General features: G+C 53.6%; 9 protein-coding genes across 9 annotated transcripts; 7 read left to right on the forward strand and 2 right to left on the reverse strand.

Moving 5' to 3' along the window:
• Positions 1–2,304: 2,304 nt before the first annotated feature.
• Positions 2,305–3,773, forward strand: BDP81DRAFT_423778 (shikimate/quinate 5-dehydrogenase). Its single transcript, XM_060590096.1, has one exon. The coding sequence runs from the start codon at positions 2,420–2,422 to the stop codon at positions 3,554–3,556; it is 1,137 nt and encodes a 378-aa protein (XP_060447857.1). The 5' UTR covers positions 2,305–2,419; the 3' UTR covers positions 3,557–3,773.
• Positions 3,774–5,414: 1,641 nt separating this feature from the next.
• BDP81DRAFT_345584 (uncharacterized protein) lies at positions 5,415–7,740 on the forward strand. Its single transcript, XM_060586096.1, has 6 exons — positions 5,415–5,678; positions 5,723–5,730; positions 5,822–6,145; positions 6,214–6,953; positions 7,010–7,346; positions 7,412–7,740. Exons 1-6 carry the CDS (start codon positions 5,630–5,632, stop codon positions 7,610–7,612), a joined length of 1,659 nt encoding a protein of 552 aa, XP_060447858.1. The 5' UTR covers positions 5,415–5,629; the 3' UTR covers positions 7,613–7,740.
• Positions 7,741–8,141: 401 nt separating this feature from the next.
• On the forward strand, positions 8,142–9,790 carry BDP81DRAFT_480124 (S-adenosyl-L-methionine-dependent methyltransferase; the record flags this gene model as incomplete). The annotated part of the gene is made up of 8 exons (XM_060594910.1): positions 8,142–8,369; positions 8,522–8,612; positions 8,671–8,712; positions 8,763–8,917; positions 8,965–9,002; positions 9,070–9,207; positions 9,273–9,692; positions 9,745–9,790. Exons 1-8 carry the CDS (start codon positions 8,271–8,273, stop codon positions 9,788–9,790), a joined length of 1,029 nt encoding a protein of 342 aa, XP_060447859.1. The 5' UTR covers positions 8,142–8,270.
• A 1,667-nt stretch (positions 9,791–11,457) lies between these two features.
• Positions 11,458–12,797, forward strand: BDP81DRAFT_199499 (SURF4 family protein). The gene is made up of 4 exons (XM_060582532.1): positions 11,458–11,723; positions 11,811–11,923; positions 11,981–12,474; positions 12,533–12,797. The coding sequence occupies exons 1-4, from the start codon at positions 11,557–11,559 to the stop codon at positions 12,668–12,670; spliced, it is 912 nt and encodes a 303-aa protein (XP_060447860.1). The 5' UTR covers positions 11,458–11,556; the 3' UTR covers positions 12,671–12,797.
• A 1,003-nt stretch (positions 12,798–13,800) lies between these two features.
• On the forward strand, positions 13,801–15,892 carry BDP81DRAFT_392589 (prion-inhibition and propagation-domain-containing protein; the record flags this gene model as incomplete). Its single annotated transcript, XM_060587727.1, has 3 exons — positions 13,801–14,272; positions 14,339–14,377; positions 14,457–15,892. 3 exons carry the CDS (start codon positions 13,801–13,803, stop codon positions 15,890–15,892), a joined length of 1,947 nt encoding a protein of 648 aa, XP_060447861.1.
• A 503-nt stretch (positions 15,893–16,395) lies between these two features.
• Positions 16,396–17,222, reverse strand: BDP81DRAFT_199471 (RNA recognition domain-containing protein). Its single transcript, XM_060582531.1, has 4 exons — positions 17,064–17,222; positions 16,939–16,995; positions 16,746–16,873; positions 16,396–16,688 (listed from the first exon to the last, which is right to left on the reverse strand). Exons 1-4 carry the CDS (start codon positions 17,108–17,110, stop codon positions 16,588–16,590), a joined length of 333 nt encoding a protein of 110 aa, XP_060447862.1. The 5' UTR covers positions 17,111–17,222; the 3' UTR covers positions 16,396–16,587.
• Positions 17,223–19,700: 2,478 nt separating this feature from the next.
• BDP81DRAFT_392591 (methyl-CpG binding domain-containing protein 4) lies at positions 19,701–21,514 on the forward strand (the record flags this gene model as incomplete). The annotated part of the gene is made up of 2 exons (XM_060587728.1): positions 19,701–20,466; positions 20,526–21,514. The coding sequence occupies 2 exons, from the start codon at positions 19,701–19,703 to the stop codon at positions 21,512–21,514; spliced, it is 1,755 nt and encodes a 584-aa protein (XP_060447863.1).
• Positions 21,515–22,442: 928 nt separating this feature from the next.
• On the forward strand, positions 22,443–23,400 carry BDP81DRAFT_423788 (uncharacterized protein). Its single transcript, XM_060590097.1, has 2 exons — positions 22,443–22,631; positions 22,829–23,400. Exons 1-2 carry the CDS (start codon positions 22,575–22,577, stop codon positions 23,336–23,338), a joined length of 567 nt encoding a protein of 188 aa, XP_060447864.1. The 5' UTR covers positions 22,443–22,574; the 3' UTR covers positions 23,339–23,400.
• Positions 23,247–24,018, reverse strand: BDP81DRAFT_199552 (uncharacterized protein). Its single transcript, XM_060582533.1, has 2 exons — positions 23,370–24,018; positions 23,247–23,304 (listed from the first exon to the last, which is right to left on the reverse strand). Exon 1 carries the CDS (start codon positions 23,897–23,899, stop codon positions 23,438–23,440), a length of 462 nt encoding a protein of 153 aa, XP_060447865.1. The 5' UTR covers positions 23,900–24,018; the 3' UTR covers positions 23,247–23,304; positions 23,370–23,437.
• Between the last annotated feature and the right edge of the window lie 12 nt (positions 24,019–24,030).

The following is a 24,030-nucleotide window of genomic DNA, read 5'->3' on the forward strand; positions in this document are numbered from 1 at the left end:
AGAGGAGGAGTCGTAGAGGCTTGAGGCTTGGAGCGCCATGTCGTTCCCGCCCGGAAACCTGTCGGCATTCGACGTGTTGCAGGGAGGGGCGGGTGAGGTACGGGTATGCCTGATCCTCCCCGCATCGTGTTGCCCCCATGATTTTACGATGAGTGTCATGACAAGTCGTCTCCTTCTGGAGAAGGCAGTTCGGCTCCGAGACTCGTAAACTCTATGACACTGAGAATTCTGGGGCACTGGGGCTCAAGTTGAGTTACTGGAGTATATGGACTGTGGGCCACCGGGTTCATCTTGGCACGGGGGTCTGGACCGGCAGCGTTTGCCGGGGTAATGGGTATGAAGTCAGTCTAAGATGTTAGTTCAACTATCCAAGAACTTTTTGAAGCACTGACAGGGTTTTTTTTCTCTCTCTTGACACACAGCGGTACGGATACGCACGACGTTGCCGTGCTTCGACCTTGGACGTTGCACCACAGTGGCGTTTCCGTTGTTCCAAGAGTGCAGAGATTGTCTCAGAAGCTACACCACGCGCAGTCCCGCCTATGCACGTCGATGCTCTCTGGTTCGAACGGGCAGATGAGCGGGCATATGGTGTTGTCCCGGACCCCGAGAAGCGGTATCCCTGCTACTCGCCCGTTTTCGCTCTTTGTCTATTGTCCGCGTCTTGGCCCGCCTCAAGTCCGCAACGGGCGGGGATGAACTTGCAAAACATGGCACCGTGACACAAGAGGCGGGTATTCTCTTTGGAGATTTTGGCGGGGTTGGGGGCCAAAAACCTGCCGAAGACCTCGCGGTCCCCCGACTTTTCCGAGTCCTCTGGTCTCTGGAACTCCGTCGTTTCTTTTTGCTGCGCCGCCGGACGACGGCGAGGGCACGGCTGCTTTTTGTTTACTGTTACGGCGCCGGCTTCTGATGCCTTCTCCGGTGTGATTGTACAGTCAGATGTCATCGGATGGCGGACGGCGGATGTGACGAACGCTGATCTGCTGACATTTTTATTTCATCCGAACCGGTGGAGGGCAGCTATAACTCCGTGCTATCGGCGGAATATTAGGCAAAGACGACCATTGCTGACACTTTGCGCGATGGTGGGTGGTCGCGTATTGTTCCCCCTCGCCTAGGGACGTGAGGGTGTGGGAGAGTTGGATGGGCAGTGAGTGGCCCGATCATTGGGCTCAACACCGGTAGATTCGTTTCATCTGCCACGGAACTCTCAAAGTCGGCCGAACTACTCACATCAGTGTTCAGTGCTCTTGTATGAAGTTCTGCCCTGTTCAACATAAGGTACTTGACGCCGAAGAACCATTCCTGACCCGAAGTCACAATGTGGTACGGCGACGAGAAATGTAAGCAGCTGAAGCGAACGACACCGAATTCGCGGTAAATGTCTACCTCACGTTAATCATGGAGGACGCCTGACCTATTCGATAGAGTACCAAAATACCAGGTGGCTTCAATGGCGAAGCCAGCGCTTCACAATACTACTTGACGGCTGCCGGCATAAACGCAGTCAGCATGCTGAAGTTCTCACACACAACCAGGCACTATCTTGCCGAAGGGCTCTTTCTTTCTTCTTTTGGGCAGGAATTCGCAAGTGACGTGCGAGCGAGGGGGTCTACGATAACCGACACGATGCAAGATGACAGTGTCAGCCTACCTTACCTAGACCGATGATCGCCCATCTCGCATCGGCCCTGGCGCAAGTCGGCTCCGAATCATACCCCCACCTGCCGGCACGGCGACGCAAGTGCGGCTTGAAGCCAGCTTGATTTGATGAGATATAACATGGCCTGACTATGACGATGTCCTACATATCGCGATGTGTCTGCCGCTCTTCTGCGAAGCGCTCGACTTATTTTATAGGCTTGGCGTCTCCCACTTCTGTTACGCAAAAGACGTCCCGATCAAAACCGTTACTGTGTAACTGGTGGCGCTGTATTATTCAGGTGCACTTCTGTGGCTTTTGCCTAATTAGGAAGCCTGCATGACTGAGAGCCTAACAGCAAGACACCAGAATCGCCTAGATGACTATTCTCGAGATGCAAAGATGAGGGAGCGAATATGTCGGAAGGTTTGTCCGATGAGGTTTATTTTCGCGGATTTTTCGCATTGAAATACGATGCTGCGAATGACGGGCAGAAACGGCTCATCCATTCGAACCGACAGGTCATCCCGAAGGGAGGCCACGCCGAGGCGAGGCGTCCGAGATCGGGCCACGGGGACAGGGGACCGATCGGGATCCCCACAGTACAAAACTATCGGACCGTCACCGGCTTACTTCCGTGCGCACCGAAACTCGTACCACTTCAAACAAGACTTTTTGTTTCTTTCTTTCATACAGGAAGACGAATCGGCATATATCTCAAATCTCTAACATTGAACTTTACCACTCATTGATAGCGACGAATCTCTAATCACCATGGCCTTCACAGTCTTGTCAGACAACAACGTGAAGCAACTCTTCCAGGGCTTCGGCCCGGAAGACGTAGCCCTCATGTCAGACGTCCTCACCGACGCCTTCCTCTCCTACTCCGTCGGCGCCGAAGCGCAGTATCAGCCCCACCGCGCCGCCGTCGTCAGGCCCGACGGCACCACCGGCCTCTTCATGCCGGCCACGATGGAAGGCGGCATGTCAGTCAAGGTCGTGGGTCTCCCACCGCCGAACTCCGCGGTATCTGACCTCCGATGCGTCCTCACAATCTGCGACGGCACCGGCAAGGCCGTGGGAATCATCAATGCCGAGGAGCTGACGGCGTTCCGGACCTCGCTCGGCTCTATTTTGCTGTACAGGTACCGCAAGGCGACGGCCAATATCGTCGTCTTTGGCGCAGGAAAGCAGGCGCAGTGGCATCTCCGACTCGCTCTCGTCCTCCGCGGCAAGGACATTAAGACCATCACCATCGTGAACCGCTCAAAGGAGCGCCCGGCGAAGCTCATTGAACGGCTCCAGGCCATGAGCAAGGCCAGCGGCGTGGGCAACACCGACTCAGTCACTTTCACTGTAATCGAGGCCACGCCAGACAGCGCGCCAGGCAACTCCGAGCTGCGCACCGCTGTCGAGGAGAGCGACGTGATCTTCTGCACTACGCCGTCCACACAACGCATATTCCCGGCCGAGTGGTTGACCTCGGAACGCGGCTCGGCCAAGACCCGGTATATCTCGGCCATTGGGTCATACAAGCTCAATATGAAGGAGCTTGACCCTGACTTTCTGCGTGCCGTCATCGACACACCCCTCGGAACTTTTACTTCTGCGGATGGCGAGGCCAAGAAGGACGGCGTCATCTTTGTGGACAGCCGCGAGGCCTGTTTCTTGGAGGCCGGCGAGCTGGTGGAGGCCAAGGTCCCCGCTGAGAAGATTATCGAGGTCGGAGAGTTTACTGATACGCTCCGCAAGGCGGATGAGGGTGAGGCGGGGGTGCTGAGGGAGTGGCTTGAGAAGGGGTTGATTGTGTATAAGAGTGTCGGTATTGGTATCATGGACTTGTCTCTGGGCAAGGTCATTCTCGAGCTGGCGGCCAAGCATAAGATTGGCACGATATTGCAAGAGTTTTAAGTCCTTATTGCAGTTATGTAGTAAGATCAAGAATAAATAGAGGCTTACTGGAGGTATGTCAAGGTCAAACGCGTCATGTTTGTCAACCTTGCTGATTTCGCTCTAGGAGGGAACTTGTAGCCCCATTGTAAAATCCGGAATGAGTACAGTGCAGAAGAGGGCTAAAGGTCGATAAATGCCTTGAGTAATACAATACCACCACCTCTTTTTTCCTTGCCTACCTACTTTTCTCATCTACAAGATAGAATACTCCGAAAGTCACAGAGTACTAAGGACACGAAGAGAGCCATCTTAGGGCAGAGAAAGACCACATACGCGGGAGGTCTGAAGTCTAATGTCACTGATCGTGGTCATTCTCATTGCTGGGTCTCAGAGCAAATTATGAATTCCATTACTCTGCGCCAGCAACACCAGCCGGTTGGGAGATTGTTATAGGCTAGGGAAGCTCGTTCCCATTGTAAGTATTCCTGTCAGAGCTTTATCCTACCTTATGAACGCCCCACTTCACGTTGCCAGGTATGACGCGCCGTCAAAGACTCTGCACCAAAAACTGGACAGTAGGCTGTCAATATATCATGACTAGATTCAAGCTATGGATCTGCTTGATTCATGGGGGAGCAATCTCCTCAACGCAAATCCATGGCTTTCGCCTAAAATTTTGGACTTGATCTCATCACAACCAAAAGAACGCTATAAAAAAACGACATATCGTGGAGTACGATCAACAGTCTACATGCATTCAGTGAACATCTCAGCCCAAACAGCCAACGGCTGAAACTATGAACGCTCAAGACTCTCACGATACAGTCGTCGATGCTGTCTACCACCAATTAGGCCTCATTTAGAGAGGCGGTCTGCGCGCCATCAATGCTTGGCTTGCTTCAGCCGCTGCCGGTACCCCGCCGCAACGCAACGCATGCGACAGAGCGGCCCGCCCCGTATCCCAATAGAGCTTCGAGCTTGAGGGATAGCTGCTTGTTATCTTGATCTTCCATATGTTGGAATTACCCTTATTTTCTTGGACATCGCACGTTTCTTCCACGCGTGGCTGAGCTGAAAGTGAGACCCGTCTCACTTCTCTGGCAGCAAAGGACCTGCATCTACGTTAGCCCGTCGTCCCCTTCACCTTTCCGGCCGGCAATTGGAAGTATCGGCAAGTGGGATTAAAAACTCCTTTAGTGTGTTGATACACACTTCCTTCCTGTGGCAAGCTTGCAAAATTCACTTTATCGTGTTGAACTCACTCACTCTCAATCAAGTCCTGAATCCCTTCGTTCGCCTGTGCACGGCCAGAACACACAACCCATCCGAGATAGAGAATATCAATGAGGCAGGGAGGCAGATTGAGGAGGCAAAGGCTGTTTATTGTCAGTAGATTCCCAGTCTCCAATAGCCGAGAGCAGGGTCAAGGAGTGGATACTGACCGCCACTCATTTCTCATTTCACGACGCCTATGCGAGGCCACATCGTCTAGGCACCCTGACTCTTCCAAAGCCGGCGAGACTCGTTCCTCATCACTTCAGCCGTGAACTTGACTGGCGATCAACTCCTATCAGATACATTACTACGAAGATCTCACTATTCTTTTCTTATCACATTTGCCATAAAAAGGGCACAGATGTCATACGTTTGAGTCGTCGACGTGTGTCTCTCATGTTAGCACATGGGAGCGGTGAGTTGACGATGATTGTACCTCAGCAGAAGAGGACTATCTCAGGTGACGAATGTAACATCGTGAGTGGTAACAAGAAACGTTGATGCTCGAGCAGGACTTGAGTTCAGGGCGAGGGTATACATATGCCTTTCTTATCCGGTGTTATACGTCTTGGGCATTGGACCTCCACATCCTCATCTTTTTCTTCGAGTTCCGCCTTCAAATCATAACTTCAAGACAACTTTTAACCCAATTTCGACCATCATGACATCCGGAACGTACGCCATCACCGGTCTCCCTGTGCCGACTAGTCGGGCCAGCAAATCCCCCAGCGAGAGGAGATCACGGCCTGGCGCAACAACCCTAAGAACGCTATTAAAGTGTCGCTTTTCATCCGGGCTTTGCAATTCTTTCAGTCCATGGATCCATCCGATAAGTTGTCCTATTATCAGGTCGCTGGAATTCACGGTCTGCCAGCTCAGTCATGGGATACCGACGCTGCTCCCAACAAGGACAATCCGTTCCCCATTAACTCTACTCCGCAATTCTACTGCCCTCACGGAGCACTCACTTTTCCCATCTGGCATCGGGCATACCTTGCTCTTTTCGAGCAGTTGCTCGTCGGGATCATGACAGATCAAATCCTGCCGAACATTGCGGACAGCGTCCTGCGAGATGCGTGGGCCTTCGAGGTCCAGCAATGGCGACTGCCTTACTGGGACTGGGCTGCGCCTCAGGAATACCTGGGAACATGTGGAGTGCCCGAGATCGTGTCCCAGCCCGAAATCACGATCGTTGGCACCGAGAGTCCTCTGCAGACGGTACAAAATCCCTTGTATAAGTTCACAACTGCAGCAATCAGCAAATTCAAGGGGACACCGATTGCAATGGGCGATCCAGCATTTGGAATCTGGGCAATTCAGGGGGATGATCCGGTAAGTCATTAAATACTTTACTAGACTCGAACTCATGGTTGAAGGATCAACTGACTCCATCTACATAGTTCTCTGGCTGCTCTGGAACCAGCCGTTATGGAATCAAAACAAACGGCAATCCAGCACCCGACGAAGCTTTGGGCATTGAGAGCAACGGCCTTGTTGCTAATGCCCTCGAAATACCCGATTGGATCAAGGTGGAGAAACTTTCACAAGCTGTAAACCTCGATCCTAAGATGATAGGCTCTCTACAGGATCAGGTTTATCGCCTCTTGACTAAGGAAACCTTCCCGAACTATGCCACCTTCGCTACAACGGAATACGGTAACGATGACCTCAAACCACCGACTGCTACCGGTTGGTTGTCTCTAGAGTTCATCCATAATGCCATCCACATCTTCACTGGTGGAGCAGACGTCAATACCGGTCTGGGCCACATGGCTGACCTCACGGTCGCTGCGTTTGATCCCATCTTCTGGCTCCATCATTGCAATATCGACCGACACCTGGCAATCTTCCAGATCTTTCATCCAGAACATTGGTTGGATGGAGGGTCTCCGACACTTGATGAAACAGCAGACGGTCCTCTGCACCCATTCCACTCTGATACGAACGGCACTTCCGTTACTTCAAACATGGTGAAGGACATCACGAGCTATGGTTATACGTACGACGATCTTCAAAAGCCCATTGCCGATTTGCAAAAGGCCATCAACGAGAAATACGGCAGTCTTCGGAAGCAACTCGGAGCGAACCCTGACCTGGGCGGAAAGGCGAATGACTATCTGATCAACATTCAGTATGACCGGTAAGCTGTTGAGCCCTTCCTCGTGGGTGAGCATTTGCTAAGTGCTCTTTGTCAAGGTTCGCCCTGAATGGACGAAGCTACGCGGTACACTTCTTCGTCAAAGGAGATATCCCCAGCGAGCCTTCCCAATACAGGGCATCACCCAGCCACATTGGTAGCATCCACACCTTCTCGACCGATTACTGGACTGCTGGCAACACCAATGGGGTGGACTGCCAGAACTGCCAGAACCAGCAGAAGAAGGGAGTCAAGGCCAAGGCGCAGGTTCCCATCACCTTGGAGCTGTTGTTCCGCGCCGTGAGCCGCAACAACGCGTGGTCAGACCTGACATCCCTTGAACCAGACCATGTTGAGAAGTATCTCGAGCAACATCTGAAATGGGTTGTTGTTGCTGTAAGTCCTGCTATCCCACGAAACACTGTAAGTCTTGTCTCGTTGCTGACCAAATTTCGGGACAGGTGCCTGGTGAAGTTATCCCAGTGGAGACCCTCCCGAGTCTCAAGGTCGTGGTTCACGCAGGCAAGGGCCACCATCCAGAGGACACGACTCAACCGTCCAAGTTCCATAGCTACAGGCTCATGTGGAGCGTCACGCATGGCAAGGTCGGTGGAGCGCGCCGCGAGGACGGTATTGTGCATGCCGATGAGCTTCAAGGTTAGATCCAGACATCCCGAAAGACGTCGCTCCGGAACGGATGTCTCTCGGTAGAGATCCACTATAACGTCGGGGGCCGGAGTGGCTCCAAGAGTCAGGGTTTCTTGAGGCACAGCTTCCGATATCTAGCAATAAATAGCCTTACTCTTCTACTCCTCCAATTGAATATCATTTCCATATCCGGGCAATCTTAAGAATATAGTAATGTCTTCCCCCCATCGACTGATGTCCAATCCGGTCGCATTTTCTCTTCTAGAACACGCAGACATGTGAGGTACACCGGCAGTTGGTCGTAAATCTAGCACCAGCATCTGTCTATTTTCGCTGATCCGTCTGAAGGAAACCCCCTTCGTTCGTATCGTTCCTCGCGCGGATTGGTAGGAACGCCCAAGGACAGGGTCTCGAGTCATGGACTCGGACGCTGCGACAGTGGCATCCGGGGGCAAGAATTCGCTGTCGCTTACGACTTGTTGGTCACCGACTTCTTGCTGTCGCATTGATACGAATAGTCATAAGGTGAAATAAAGAGGGGTAGTAGAAGAAACGAAATCTTTCTGTTTTTTGTTAATTGCATTTACTAAATAGATGAAACTTTATTCTTGGGGCATGAAGACCGCCTGAGTGAGCGGAAAGCAAACCTGAAACCTTCACAGAATCGTTGTCATGCCTTCACCTAGAAGGAGTGCTGCGTCATCGAGTCCTGCCCAGCCTCAGTCGCCTCATGACAACGCCGAGAACGAGGCGGTGCTCGCTGAGGAGGAGGTAATATGACCGGACTCTGTTGTTGTTCAGAGCGTATACTGATATAAGAACTCGTAGACGGTTGACGATGCCACTCAGCTTACGGAGTACGAATATTCGGCACTACCTTCGTTATTAAATCCAGCCGGGCCAGCTAATAAAAGACTACGTAGGGTACTGCGTCGTCAACGACGAGTGTAAGCGCCTCTATCCTCGACTATAGAAAGGAGAACGGCAGGACCTATCATCGGTACAAAGATGGAAGTAAGAATTTTTACACCATCGAGGCTCCGTATGATGTTCGAGCTACTGACAGACGTAGAATATAGCTACCCCAACGATGAGAGGGAAAACGATGGACTAGGTGAGTGTTCTTCACTGCGAAGCCTCCAGAGACACCTCTCACGCAAGTAGACTTGCAGCACAACTTATGGCTCCTTACCTTTGACAACCGTCTGGGAACCGCACCGCCAAATGACCCAGATTTTTCGGTGAATCGAGTTTTGGATGTCGGTACGGGAACCGGGTTATGGGCTATCGAGTTCGGCGATGAGCATCCCGAAGCTGAAGTCAGTCTTCAGCGTCCCGAAGAAAAACAGCGACTGACCCATTGTAGGTCCTTGGCATTGATCTTTCAGCTGCCCAGCCGGAGTTGTGAGCACTCCCTTTACTTACCTCATGTTGTTATACGGCATTGAGACTGTGAGACTGACTATCTCAGCGTACCTCCGAATGTGAAGTTCGAGATTGACGATATCGAAGGGCCATGGACCTTTTCGAGACCGTTTGACTATATCCATAGCCGCCTGATGACATCAAGCCTCGCAGACTGGAGGAAATACCTGCAAAATTGTTACGAGTAAGCCGACATCAACCAATCCAAGAGGGTCATCACAGGGGATGTATGTCAACTAACATCTCCAGCAATCTCGCACCTGGCGGCTACCTCGAGCTGAACGAGATGGACCTGATCCCGACCTCAGATAACGGGACCCTTACCGATGATCACGCCTTCACCCAATCCCTGAAACTCCTGGGTGAAGCAATGGGGAAGCTGGGCCGTCCGTACCAGGACATACCGGAGCTCAAGGACATAATGGTCGAGATCGGGTTCCGTGACGTCGTCTTGGAGAGGTACAAGTGGCCGACCAACTCCTGGCCGCGGCACCACAAGTACAAGGAGCTTGGCGTCTGGCAAAATGAGAACCTGACGGCCGGCATGGAGAGCTTCATTATGGCGCCGTTTACGCGGATCCACGGGTGGTCGAGGGAGGCGGTTCTCGTGTTCCTTGTCGATGTACGGAAGGATATTAATGATCGGAATATTCATGCCTACTTTTCAGTGTGGGTTTGACAGTTCTGAAGCTGCGTGGTAAATCACTGACCGAGATTACAGGTATTCTGTTTGGGGGAGAAAGCCGGCGGTGAATGAGAGAGGTTGAGGTTTGCTGGAGGATCTTGTGATTTGGACTTTCATTCAAATTTAGCAAGCTTTTGCAAATGGCACTCGCTCGCCAGAGATGAGTGAGCTGAATGATATCCCGCGTCATTTGGTTCCCCTCCCTCTTAGAACACCTCGACACGTGAGTAAATACCTCGCATTATCTTCTGCCCGTCATCTCTCACTTATGAAATGATCAAGTCATGTGTTCTGGTGAGGAACGAAGCCCGGGCGTGGGTTAAGATTCATGCTCGAATGACTCGCTTCACTATGCCATTATGAAGCGCGCCCTCTTCTAACCGAAAGATCCGACGAACCTCCGACTCGATTGCCGTTCGAATGTTCACGAGGATATAGACACTGGCGCGAACATGAAGAGGGCAACGAGTGAAAAATGCACCTCCCTTGAGTTGTGTCCGTTGATAACAGCCCAGCTCCCCGCAAGAAGCCGCCAACCAGTAAAGGAAGGTTGCAAGTGAGGCAAGGGAGGGCCTGCCAATCAGACAGAAGAAGCTTAGAGCTTCAAGCAAGGTGAAAGTTGACAACTCACCACGTCCAATTCGCTCACTTGAAAAGAGCTCCTCAGACTTTAATGTAGCTCAGATAGCTAGCCACCCTCTGCGGCAACTGAAGGTAGGGTTTTCTTGTGGTTCGTATTCACCATGAACGGAGTCCACGTTCGCAACCAATGTAAAACACACGGAGGCCAAAAGCGGGTTGAAGCTGGAGCTACCCAGGCTTGCCGGGTACTCTGAGAAAAGAGGGAAAAACAAAAAAAAGAATTAGGCGTTCGTGCCGAATCCAGGGACAAAAGCCGCGCAGGGGCCAAACGCCCACACGCAGGAGTTTAGAAGGGGCAAGCGGCAAGATCTCAGTGGCTCAAACGGATGGTTGCAGTCCACCGCCTGCGGATACGTACCTCGAACCGTAAACTCGTGGGCGGGCACATTGAAGCTTGAAGGTGAGGTGGCTGTTAATAAGGTGCAAATACAGTGGAGGTTTACTGCTGGTGCCGCTGGAGACGGAGACAAGCGAGGTGTCGGGTGTGCTAACCACCTTATGGTTCCAATTGTGTGTGAGGTGTGTGTGGCCGGTACTTCCCCCCCTCTTGAGTACCTGCGCGGGGGCGGGTGGCCACGGCAAAGATCCATGTACCGAGGAGAGGTGCAGGTACATCCCAGCGACCTACCCGTTCTGGGTGTTCTGGGTGTCCTGTCTAAAAAGTGGGTACCTCGGACCTCTGAGCACTGAGCAGCCATCGCGGGAGGCTCGAAAGGACACATTGTACCAAATCTGAAGTCATCCACGCCATTCAGGCCAGCTTGCCCTCCGAGCACTCCATTTCGTTCCCTTCGACACTCAAAAGTCGCTCCCCTTCTTTTTCGACACACCAAACCAAGACCCTCCACAGTTTACGGCCCTGCCACGACAACCTCTTCCGGAGCGCCAACGTCAATCCTTTCCTCTACCTCTCTGTCTTTCTCCTTCGTCGCAAACCCTCCCACCCCCAATTACCTTTGCCGAAACATCAAGGTCAAGGCCAGCCCTCGGATCTCAACTACGGTTAACCCTCTTTTTTTCACCTCACGGTTCAAGACCCCCCGGCTCTCCACCAGAAAACTCCGTCACTCCCGACGACCATAACGACGACTCGAAAGAAATAAAGTCGCCAGATCGAACAGCTGGTCTGTCTGTACCTTCTTGTGCAACAGCCACGTCCACCTCTCCTACGACCTCACTCCCTCCGTCGATCTCCCGCTTCCCACGATGGCTCAACAGAGAGGCCCTTCTTACGGCTTGGGTGCCGGTGGCCCCTCGGCCTCCTTTGGCGGCCCCAGTGGCGACAGCTCCGAGTCCAGCCCCCTGGACATGATCCGTCAACAGACAAGCAAGATTGAGGACATGTTGGACACCCTCAGCGAGCCCCTCAAGCCGTGAGTCGGACCCTCGGCATCTTGACAGGGAGCTGTCGGATAGCTCGCCATCGCGTGAGCCTCCTGTCGGCTAACATTGCTTGATAGTTACCTGCCCGCCATTGGCCGCTTCCTGATCGTCGTTACCTTCCTCGAGGATGCTCTCAGAATCATTACGCAATGGAGCGACCAGCTCCTGTACCTTCACGACTACCGCCACAGTACGTCCGCGGTTCTACAACACCTGCGCCAGTGAATTGGATGCTAACCCTGCACAGTTCCCTCGGGCATCACCCACCTATTCCTCATTGTCAATGTTCTGGCCATGGTCGCATGCTCCACCCTCGTCATTATCCGCAAGTACTCCGACTACGCAGTCGCCGGCCTTATGGGCGTCGTCGTCACGCAGGCTCTGGGATACGGCCTGATCTTCGACCTTAACTTCTTCCTCCGCAACCTGTCCGTCATTGGTGGTCTCCTCATGGTCCTCTCCGATTCGTGGGTTCGCAAGACCAAGGCTTTTGCTGGTCTGCCCCAGCTTGACGAGAAGGACCGCAAGATGTACTTCCAGCTTGCTGGCCGTGTTCTGCTCATCTTCCTCTTCGTCGGCTTCGTCTTCAGCGGCTCCTGGTCCGTCTGGCGCATCATTACCTCCCTGGTTGGCTTCGTTGCCTGCGTCATGGTTGTTGTTGGCTTCAAGGCCAAGTTCAGCGCCACTCTCCTGGTCCTGATTCTTAGCATCTTCAACATCCTTGTGAACAACTTCTGGACTGTAAGCTTTTCCAGTAGTCCTCTTTACTGCATGACCTTTGTGTACTAATGATTTGCAGCTCCACGAGCACCACCCCCACAAGGACTTCGCCAAGTACGACTTCTTCCAGATCCTCTCTATCGTCGGTGGTCTCCTCCTGCTCGTCAACGCCGGACCTGGACAGTTCTCCATCGACGAGAAGAAGAAGGTTTACTAGGAGAAGAACACCTGAGGAGGAAAACATAAAGCCCAGTTTCGGAAGGGCTGATCATACCTTTGGGGAAAAGAAAGACAAAAGACGATCGAAATCATCTAGTCGCTTTCTTGGCATTACGAACGGCATTCAAAAGGCTTGCAACCTTGTTCCCGCACTGCAGTTGCATTTTTTTGGGCGTTGGGTCTACGGGATCCCATCGCCGCATATATGATGGGTAGACACAGAAAGGATTCAATAGTGGGAAAAGGACAGTTTAAGCAGCGCGCTTATGAAATGGAGAAGATATATTCAAGTTCATACACGTTTTCATCTCGAGTCTGCTACTGTCTGTTAGCGGCAACTTCACCTGCTGTGGAATATGACCCCTAATCCTAGTCGAAGGCGGTCCGCCAAGCTCCGGCACTAAGGACGAAGAAAGGGCTGGAATTGGCTCCTCGGTCGAAGTGACTTGCATCAAAGGTGGCTATCATCCGTCCCGCGAGTGAGGGGAACACAACCGTCGGGTAGACTCTTTGCGATTGGGTGAGATTTGATGTGGATCATATGCAGGTCTTCAACGACCCCTCTGGTAATCGTATGCAGGATTATCGAGGACTGGCATCATTGTTCCTGTCGCTTACTTGTTCCTTTCAACTATCCGAATATGATTACATAACCACTTTAAATTTCATTTTTCCTAAGCCTTTTCTGGGATAACTGAAACTTGGACTCGCTCGTCTATCTCGCATTTGTTCGTTTCATTCCCATGAGTTGAGGACTCTGATGATCTTCCACGTTAAATGTCATTGTTGAAGAAAGCGGTGTAACCTCACTTCAACCCCTCCTCTCCATCTCTCCATCTCTCCAACATTGACCGTTACCGTTTTCGAACATATCACGACGATTCGGCTTAACAACCAATACATATAGGAACTCGGAAAGGCCCCTTTCTGAGAGTCGATAACTAAGTTACTTCAGACAGCCAATGGTCGTGAGATAAAGTCAGAAAAGATCAGCTCGTCGAGCAAACGAAAAAAAAGCAGAACCCTAAGGGAAAAGGAGAAAAACATTCCCTATTAGAGTATTGCAGAACCCCGAGAGAAAACTCAAAGAAAACCAAATACTCGTCACATTGCTCCCCACCGCCAACAATGGCCGAAGCAATAGGCACAGCAATAGGCGTAGTAGGTTTCCTAGGCCAGCTCTTTGACGGCTGCGTCAAAGCCTACGGCTACTTCTCCGCCGCCGCCAACCTCGACGCCGACTCGCAGCGGCTGCTCTGCAAAGTCCGCATCGAGGAGATGCGCCTCGTCGTCTGGGGCCGCGGGTGGGGCGTCGCCGAGGGCGAGGGCCGGTTGGAGGCGCATTTGAACGGGTTCAGTCGCGAGGCGGGGGATCCGCGGATGGCGGGGTTGGCGGAGGGGATTATGAGGGAGTTGCATGCTACTGTTACGGACTTTGGGAGGTTGAGGGAGAGGTATGGGTTTGTGGAGGATGGTGGTGGTGAGGGCGGCAAGTTGGGTAATGGTGATGGTGGTGTTGGTGGTGGTGAGAAGGGAGGGGAGGGGAAGAAGAGGGATTGGAGGAGGGAGATTTCGAGGAGGGCTAAATGGGTTATTGCTGGTATGTTTCTCTCAATCAGTCTCATGACATGTGTATGCTGCCAGGTCGCTGATGATTGTGTGATAGACAAGGAAAAGTTCACAACTCTCTTGACAGACTTGAAATGTGAACCCCCCTTCCAAACTTCCACACACACACACACACACACACCTAATATCAGTACACTAACACCAAAAACACCAAGACTTCAACGACGGCCTAGAACAACTCTTCCCACCGCGCCTCCTCCCCTCCCTCCACCGCTCCTGGCGCCACTCCCTCCTCGACTCGGCCCGCCGCGACGTAGCCCAGCTCGCCCTCCTCGAGTCCTCCTCCGCAGACTCGTACCCGCAGCTCACCGCCTCCGCCAACCTCAAAAAGCTACGCATCAACCTCGACGCCGAACCCCAGGCCTCCTTCCGCCCGACGTTCGCCTTCCGGATCCCCCGTACGGACCTCGATCTCGCCCCCTCCTCCTCCTCGCCAACGACGGCGACGCCGCTGCTCTCGCCACCGTTACCAACATCTCCCACCCCCGGCACCAAACGCCGCAACTCCTCCACCGCAAAAGCAGGCTCTTCCCCCTCCTCGTCGTCCCTGAACCTCTTCTCTTTAACATCACCAACGACAAACACGACCCGCACCCACGCAACACACACAACCCACGGCCCAGTCCTCGTAGAATGGGTCGAATACGACCCCTCTTCCCCAGACGAACGCTTCCTCCACCTCCGCCGCCTAGATGACCTCGCCCGCATGATGCACTCGGCCTCCTCAAACCACCCAGACCTCCACACGATAGACTGCATAGGCTACACCGACGACTCAAACAACGCACGCTACGGCCTCGTCTACCGCTGTCGCTTGTTCTCTCACTCATCCTTACCCACGTCCTCCCCACCCGCCACCAATATCAAGATCAAGACAAAGTCCACCACCGTCACTACCACCGCAGCAGCACCACCACCGTCACAACCACAACCACAACTGGCAACATCCCACTCAACCCTGCACACCCTAATCTCCTCACCAGACCTCAAAACGCCCGACCTAGACGACCGCATAACCCTCGCATCAACACTCGCCTGCGCCCTCTGGTCTCTCCACTCCCTAGACTGGCTCCATAAGTCCCTCTGCAGCGCAAACATCCTCTTCTTCCCCTCGGCCGCCTCCCTCGCCGCAACCCGCGCCACCACCGTCTCCGCCGCCGTCGTCCCGGACATCGGTTCCCCCTACCTCGTCGGCTTCGACGCCTCCCGCCCCGATTTCGACGCCGAGATGAGCGTCAACCCGCGGAACCCCAGTATTCTCGACCTCCATAGGGACCCGCGATCGCTGGGCTCCGGCCTCTGTAGGAAGCAGTATTGCAAGGGCTACGACGTGTACAGCCTCGGGCTGGTCTTGTTGGAGATTGGGCTGTGGAAGGTGCTGCAGACGTATTATAAGCCGCACTACTCGGCGGAGAAGTGGAGGGACAGGATTATTTTGCCAGTCTTGGTTCCGGGACTGGGCAGCAAGACCGGAAAGCTGTACAAGCAAGTAGTTGAAAAGTGCCTTACGGCCAAGGACAACATGTCCAGTAGCGAGGCTGGGCAACTCATGGAATGGGTGGTCACAACGTTGGAAAGCATACGCACATAGGACCCTGGATATTCACTTCGACCCCAGTGAAAGTTAGCTTATGCAGCCTAGGACACAAAAGGGGGAGGAACACGAGGCCGGTGCCTCGGTTGTCATGCATTCTCTGATAGCAACTTGTAGTGTGTGAAGAGTGTCGAAGGATGGTGATCCACAAGCAAAGGTGATACGCCCCCCTCGAAATCCCAAATCAGTAATAGCAAAGGAAAAAAATGATATAAAACAACACCGCCGAGGACCTGTCGAGTTTTTTTGACTGACAATACCCACGGACGGCTCAATCCGGTTTCCTGTCCCCTAATCGCCCCTGCCATCGCACAAGATTCATATCAGGTCGTGATACTCTCCAGGAGAGGTTGAGTGAGTTTTCGGGCGTTTGCCAAGCCAAAACCAGCGAACAAGAAAAGCTGCGCGTGTCTCTGCACCGTAAAGACCCCCGACCAGAACAAAGCTTGAAAGTCTTGGCGGGTCATGTTTTACAACGACCCACCACCTCAAGCGCAAGTCTGGGCCCGGAGCGAGTTGGGGAGCACCCCGTCGGCGAATCGTACACCGGTTCTGGGTGCGCGCCCGGTGATGGCCGGCTTGCCCTTTCTGAGGATCGTCTTCTGATCCGGAGAAGTGGTTCGTTTAGATGAAATAGACGGGCCTGCAGACGAGGTAGGTGTCTGGAGGCGTGCCGCAGACCCGTCGGATTGTCAATCGATACCGTGCTGTGTCTTGAGCTGCGCTAAACGAGCCTGGCGAGCCTCGAGGTCCTCTTTTGACTTGAGCATCTTCTCTGGCTGGTGATACAGAACTAGTCATCAAGTTAGTATGGATCCACAATTGTTGAAGATGATCGACAGAAACATACCGATGAGATATCGGTTCTGGAAGTTGAAGCCATTGAGCTTGTCGCAAGCTTGCTTCGCATCCATTACGTCTTCATAGACGACGAAGGCGGTACCCTTGGTGCCGCTTGCAATGCCCTGGCGGACCTGTCTGTGGCAGAGGTCAGTATTGATATCGAGGAAAGGCGGCGTTTGTCATCGACGAGAGGGGCGTACCGAATTGGGCCGAATTTTCCGAACAGGTCGAACAACTCCTCTGGAGTTACGTTGTAGCTATGTCGGGGTCAGTCATTGATGTCGATCGTCGCGTGGGTCATTGTCGGAGGGTTGGTGAGGCTTACCTCAAGTTCTTCACGAACAGAGCTCTGTACGACAACCAGTCAGCCATGTCTCTCCCATCAAGTAGCACGCCGGCCAGGGTAGGTATCAATCGGGGCACAGAATAAGATCGAGGAAGGCAGGTAGTAGGCGAGACCGGACGGAGGTGGTCGGCATGGGCCGTGGGGTGACCTTGGCCGGCGGCCGGATGTCGTGTGCGGCCAAGGCAGGGAAAAGATGCAGAGATATACCAGCGTAGCAGGTAGGCAGATTCGCGACTGGAAGAATTCGGACTTACCGGTTGACTTCTGGGGCTAATTTACCGCCGCGACTACTCATCTCTCGATGCTCGGATGACGCTGAGAGTGTTCGATTCGGGTTGGTGAACGCTCGTGAAAAGGACAAGGACGCGCTGGGGGGGTGTGTGGTGAGGGATGGACGGATGTTGGAATAGGATCTGGAAGTTCTTAGGAACAGCGAAAATGGGGAGTAGGCAGTAAATGAGGCGACCGACTGGCGGGAGGCAAGGATTGGGCGAAGGCGTCCACGTGACATGGCGGGCCCCACAGGCCGTCACGCGGTGGACCACTCATCATGCGTTCCCCGTCATGGAAGGACTGGACACCAAGACACATTCGCACTGGGACAGTGCAGCAGGCACGGCAGGGCCGCAGTTGCACACAGAGAAGTTGCGCTGGGGAACGGCCCACCGCACACCGTAAGTACCTTACTGGGTACGTACTTTGTAGCCCGCTTCGGCTTTCCGCAGACGTGGCACCCGGGCAGACACGCAGAGTGCGAAAGACGCACCCGCGGCCCCGAACGCCTATCTCGGTCTCCGCTCACTAAAACAACAGTCGCCGGATAGACTTTGGCTGGCTCATGTCACTGCCACCCTCGATGTCACTAGGCTAAGTCTTGAGGAACTCACGCACTTTTGTCGTCTCAATATGTCTGTCTACCTACCCTGATGGTGGTCAGGCACCTCAAAAAGCGAAGGAATGTCATTTGTTGGTATGCTGTCAAGCTGGTGCTGGTGCCGGATGCTAACGTCTTGATGTTTCCAGCGGGAATGGTTGCCGGCCTCGACTGAACTTGCCCAATTTTGAGGCACCTCTGCATTCCCCGAGTATAGAAGGGACGGGAAGTCAAAGTACCTACATTCGTCCAAAGCAACAGACACCTTGGGCTACCTAAGTACCACCACTCCTAGGACGCACCTTGACACCGCACCGCTGGGCAACGTTGGAGAAGCTACCGGAGCTTGAGCACGCCATACACTTATTACAATCAATGCGAATATTTACGCTCGCCATGGAACACGCTCGAGCAGACGATTCTCATGCACTGGTTCCTGAGGATTGCCGTCGCCCATTCCAAGTAAACCAGTCACTCCAGCGAAAAAGTTCGACGAGTGGACCTTTGTACAAGTCACAAGACTGGGTCCCAGATTGCGTAACTTGATCAATGCGATAGCAGCCTACCAACCAGGTTATCTCTGCTATCGCATAATCTGGGGAAGACGAGGAGGCTCTGGGTGAGGCACCCCTGTGGACAACCAACTGTTCGAGAAGGGGACTTGGAACTTGGACACTTGCTGCTAGCATTGCCAGGCGCCTTGGCTGTGCCATGTATCCGTGCCTGATTGAGGTAGGCGATCTCCAATGAGCTGGGCCGACCTGGTTTATCATCAAGGCCCTCTGCAGCAGTGACAGGCCAGGAACTTCCCCCTCATGTCATGCCCAGCACCAAGGTACCTACACAGTAGGTTGCTATGTATATGAGGGCGGGTGTTGTTGGTCAGCGATTTTGACGAATAAAGACAACACCAGCGTCATCAAGCCACCAAGTCCATGGCTTTCACGCAAATGCCGCCGTTTTATGAGATGCCGTTTCTTTCATCGATGGTCCAATTGTTTCAATGAACCGTTCGCCATGAGCCAGCGGCCGGTTCGTGTATCTATTTTCCTACCTAGACTCAGCGTCAAAAGCCAAACAAGCCTCCGAAGGTGCCAGGCTATGACGCTGAAAGGGAAAAAGGGGACCTGGCTCGCCAGGGGATCCGCATGAGGCTAAACAACCACACCTCCAGCAGGGTTTTGTTCTGCCTACTAGAAACGCTCTCCTGAAAACAGACCCGACTTCACCTCATCAGCGCCGTTGCCGTTGTTAAGGTATTCCTCAACGACAGAGGGAATACTCACCCCTCCTTCGCACCTGCTTTGCCGTGTTTCTTCCCCTGCACCTGCTGCTTTCAATTGTCTTGTCCTTTGACGCTGCAACTGAATGCCATTGACCGCCCACAGCACACAATGGCGTCCTCAACGGCCCCCAGGCCTCACTTCAAAGGCAACTGAAGAAATCCAACCCCTTGGGATCACCATTAACGTCGGCCCGGACTCTCAAGTCAACCTCAGGTGCTTCTTCCTCAATTTTAGTCCACTGCCCTCTATCTCAGACCTTTCTCCGGAACAATTCACTTCCTTCCCAAAATACTCCTCCTCGCAACCTCGACAAAAAATCTCATTCCTTCTCACTCCATCACTCAATCCGTCACTAACACCACCCACCCACATCCATTTTCACACGTACATACATACAAACTTCGTACCACGATATCCGGCTCATTCGCCCGCGTCAGTCCACCCACATCATCATCAATGGCGCATGCACTAGCAGACGACGTCTTCGTCGGATTCGACGTCTCCGAAATTGACAAGCCATTCTTGCTCGATGTCCTTGCTGCACCCGGCACACCCTGGGATGAGAAGCTGGCCGTCTACGATCTCGGCCTGTTCAGTGGGTACGAGGATTGGAACCTGATGCTCGAGAGTGCGGCCTCAATCAAGGAGCAGAGCCCGGCTAGATCCCCTCTCGATGCACAAGATCTCCTGGCCTTCGTCCCGCGGGTTAAAGAAGCCACGCTAGCCGCCGACAAGCTGCGTCAGGGTTGGGCAGCGACTGACCAGTCCATCAAAAAACTAGCCACGCTTCTGCGGGTTCATCGATCAGGCATCGTTGCTGAACCTCAACCTGCCGTCATCAAACGGGAGCGAATTATCAAGCGAGAAGGCGTCTTCAAGCACGTACGGGACGATGAGGAGGAGGACGAAGGTGAAGATGCCCAACCCAACAACCAACGAGTCAAGCGGCGCAGAGTCGCTCCCAAACCATCCACATCTCACTATTTCGCGCCTTCCGCGGCCGAACAATCGCCACGCATCCAGCCTGAACAGCCATCTTCATCTTCATCTCCATCTCCGTTCATTTCCGACGCAGCTCGGGCTTGCACCCCGGCCGTCATCAGCAATGGAATCGCAACGCCCAATATCACGCCTCGCAAGCAGTCTCTTGAGACTGAGGCCCCGAATGACACCACCGGACAAACCCCGAAGGAATCGACCAGCGAGGCCCAGAACGCCGCTTGTGCGGCTAGCGGAGCGAATGACGATGACGCCGGCGCTTTAAAAGCCAGCGGCCCGCAGACAGCCAGGGATCTTCGGGTAGAGACGCCATCCTGGCCATCCCCGCCCAGCAGTCCGCCTCCGATGAACTCGTCCGAATTATTGTCCCCCAAGGACTTGAGCCGGATCAAGTCGGAGCACTAGGTCTTTCCGGCCCCTCGCCGACGCGGAAGCTGGCTGTGAAATCGCCCTTCTTCAATCTGCCTTCACCAGCCAAACAGTCTCCTAGATCGAAACGCGGCGCTGGTCTTGTATCAACGATCCCCTTTCCGCGACTTTCGGCTCCGAAATTTGGTCTCATTCAAGAGGAGTTTGCACACGAGCCGTTCTGGCTGCTTGTGGTAGTGACCTTCCTCGTCAAGACAGCTGGGACGCTGGCCATCCCTACGTTTTACAAGGTCAAGGAACGCTTCCCAACACCCGAGGCCTTGGCCGACCCAGAAGCGACACCGACCATTATGAGTATGATTCGTCACCTGGGGCTTTCAGTTGTGCGGACAGCAGCGATACAGCGGTATGCTCGAGCCTGGCTCGAGAAGCCTCCGACAGGAGGGGTTGTTTACAGAGTGAAGAATTACGATAAGAGAGATATTGAGGCAAGCGTACTTCGACCCGACGGCGATGCCGGACAAGGCTCGCCTGAATTGCCGACGAATGAAGACGCCGACGATGCGTGGGAAATGGGCCATTTCACGCAAGGCAAATACGCCCTCGACAGCTGGCGAATCCTCTGTCGCGACGAGCTTTTGGGGCGGGCCCAAGACTGGAACGGCAAAGGCGCAGCGCCCAATTTCCAACCTGAGTGGATGAGAGTGCGACCCGATGACAAGGAGCTTCGGGCGTGTCTCCGCTGGATGTGGATGCGTGAAGGATGGGAATGGCATCCCGTCACAGGTGAGAAGACAGTTCTTAGAGATGAGATGCGAAGGGCTGTGGACGAAGAGCGCGTCGGATACGATGATACGGGAGGGTTGAAGATTCTTGACGAGCCGCGGTCAGCCTCGAGATGATGCGTCTTCTACTTGTTTTCGTCAAGGTTTTGATGATTTGATTCAACCACGAGCTGGATATGATGATAGTTGGCTGATACCCGCACCGGAGAGGGTGCTGCCTTTACAGCATAGGAAAGCGACGACAGACTCCTGTCAGGAGACGGGAGATTTCAGTATATCGCAGTGGCCATTAGCATTACGCTCCAGGCCCAACAGGCTATAATGAAGTTTCTGGATGATACTATCCATCCGAATCAACCATGACTTGTGCTACAGCCTACATCCAATGTTCGCCCAACCATCCTAGCTCCTCACCGCTGAGTTTACCTTTTTTTCAGCTGTGTCAGTCTAGCCGTCAACCAATCATGTTTTATACTTGTACTCCAGGCGGTCTTACTCGTGGCACGACATTGCAAAACCCCCCCCGATCGTCTTGTGAAGTCAAAATCTTGTCTTACACGCCGTTGCAACCGCATGTTGCCTGACCGCACACCTGAGAGGATGCCACGTTTTTCATCTCCCTCCATGTGTCGACCTATTCTGTGTATGTCCTATGTGGGGTACCAATCTCTGGCCATGAAGTCATATGAAATCACAGATAAGAAGTGAGATATTTGCTGAGGTACAAACATATCAGGTGGTTGGCTCGTCGTCTAGAAAAGGCAGGCAAACCTCGGTGAAAGTTGAAGGCGCCCACGGGTGAGGTGTGAGGTGCCCCGCATCGCCCTTGCTGAGGTTGCTGCAGGCGAGCGCGGGCCCTATACGGCTCCTGCACCGGGTGCCTTAGTGCTGAGACCCCACCACCCTCTCACAGCGCATCCAGCGCCGGGGCGGATGTCACCCGCATCAGAGCAGTGGAGGGGGAGCGCCCGGCAGGAATGGGGGAGGAGTGGAGGGTACAAAAGACAATCGCGAGACTGGATCGTCCCTTTCCCCCTCCTTCCCCCACGTCCAGAACGATCGCGTGGTTTTGTTCCGGAAGCCACCTCGCCTTCGTTGACGTATTTCTTTTCTGTATCTTACCTTTCTCACACCATCCTCATTCCCACCTACAGCCGGAAGCTCACGTTCATTCGCGATGGGGTCGCAGATTGATTCGCAAGACGAGTTCACTGTGCTCGTCACCGGCTTCGGCGTACGTTTTCTACGCATCTCCACCCGCTCCCTTTCCACTCCCCGATTGCCCCTCCTTTCCTGCCCCGCCATGCCCGCCGCGGCGTGCCGACCGTCATCTCGCAACTAACAACGAGCGACGCGCATGGCTCCACGAGAACAAACATCCTCCTTCACGAAAGAAGTATTGTTCCATAGCTAACAATTGCTCTACTGCAGCCTTTCAAAGCACAATACCCCGTAAACCCCTCCTGGGAAATCGCCCACTCGCTCCCAGCATACCTTCCGCCCCTCCGTGCCAAGAACCCAAAAGATCACCACTCTTCAACCTCGACCTCCTCCTCTCGTCCCCTCCTGCCGGTTCGGATCCTCGTTCACCCGGAAGCCATCCGCGTAAACTACCAAAACGTCCGCCGCCTGGTGCCTCAGCTATGGGATCCGGCAACCCACCCGCGCATCGACGCGACCGTCCACATCGGCATGGCGGGACCGCGACTATTCTACTCGATTGAGCGCCGTGGTCACCGCGACGGGTACGCTTTCCCCGACGTGGACGGGAACAAGCTCGAGGACGATGATAGGCGGAGGGAGGAGGGCGAGAACTGGGTGTGGTACGGCATGCCGTCGGAGATTGAGACGGGGTTTGATTTGGCTGATGTGCTAGAGCGGTGGAAGGATCACAGTCCGGTAAGTTTCTGTCACAGGGTTACGAACTGCTGTTGCTCCTGAGTAAGGTTGAGGGTGGAGGAAGAGAACTGACTTTTTTGCGCAGGAGGGATCCGACCTTCGTATATCCGAAGACGCTGGACACTACCTCTGCGACTTCATCTACTTCTCCAGCTTGGCGCATCTGTGGAAAGCGCAGAAGCACCGCAAGGTGACGTTCCTCCACGTACCGTCCGACGCATCCGAGGCGTCCGTCTCCAGAGGTACCGAACTGGCGATACAGTTGATTCGGTCCATTGCCGAGAGTGAGCTGGGCCGGAGACGTAAAGGGGGAGAGGAGGAAGTCGTGACTAAGGATGACAAGATTGCGGTTGAGCTGCGAGTATGATATTTGTGACTAGCAACTATGATTTCTAACGAGCATGATGAACCACGGTTGGGCAGGATACACATGTCTGAGTACCTGGGTAGGCGGCGGAGCACCGGGGTTAAGAGGGGGGGGGGCATTGGGATGCATGACGGATCTAGCCTGGAGTTCTTTGTGCTATTTGCGTCTATATGATTCAGCTGATCTAGCAGTATCAAACGCACTTTACAGCGAGATGATGAGGATATCTTCAACATCTTCTCTTTTTGCGCTCATGGTCTTGTCAAGTATGCAAAATGAACCGCCTGCTTAATGTCTTCTAAGTTGGACTTTAGCTGTGTCACGATCAAAAGACCTGGATGAGAATTCTTACCAAAAGGGGCGGGCA

This window comes from Colletotrichum phormii (assembly GCF_030913505.1).
Source record: "Colletotrichum phormii strain CBS 102054 chromosome Unknown BDP81scaffold_6, whole genome shotgun sequence".
In the NCBI taxonomy this organism is placed as follows: domain Eukaryota; kingdom Fungi; phylum Ascomycota; class Sordariomycetes; order Glomerellales; family Glomerellaceae; genus Colletotrichum; species Colletotrichum phormii.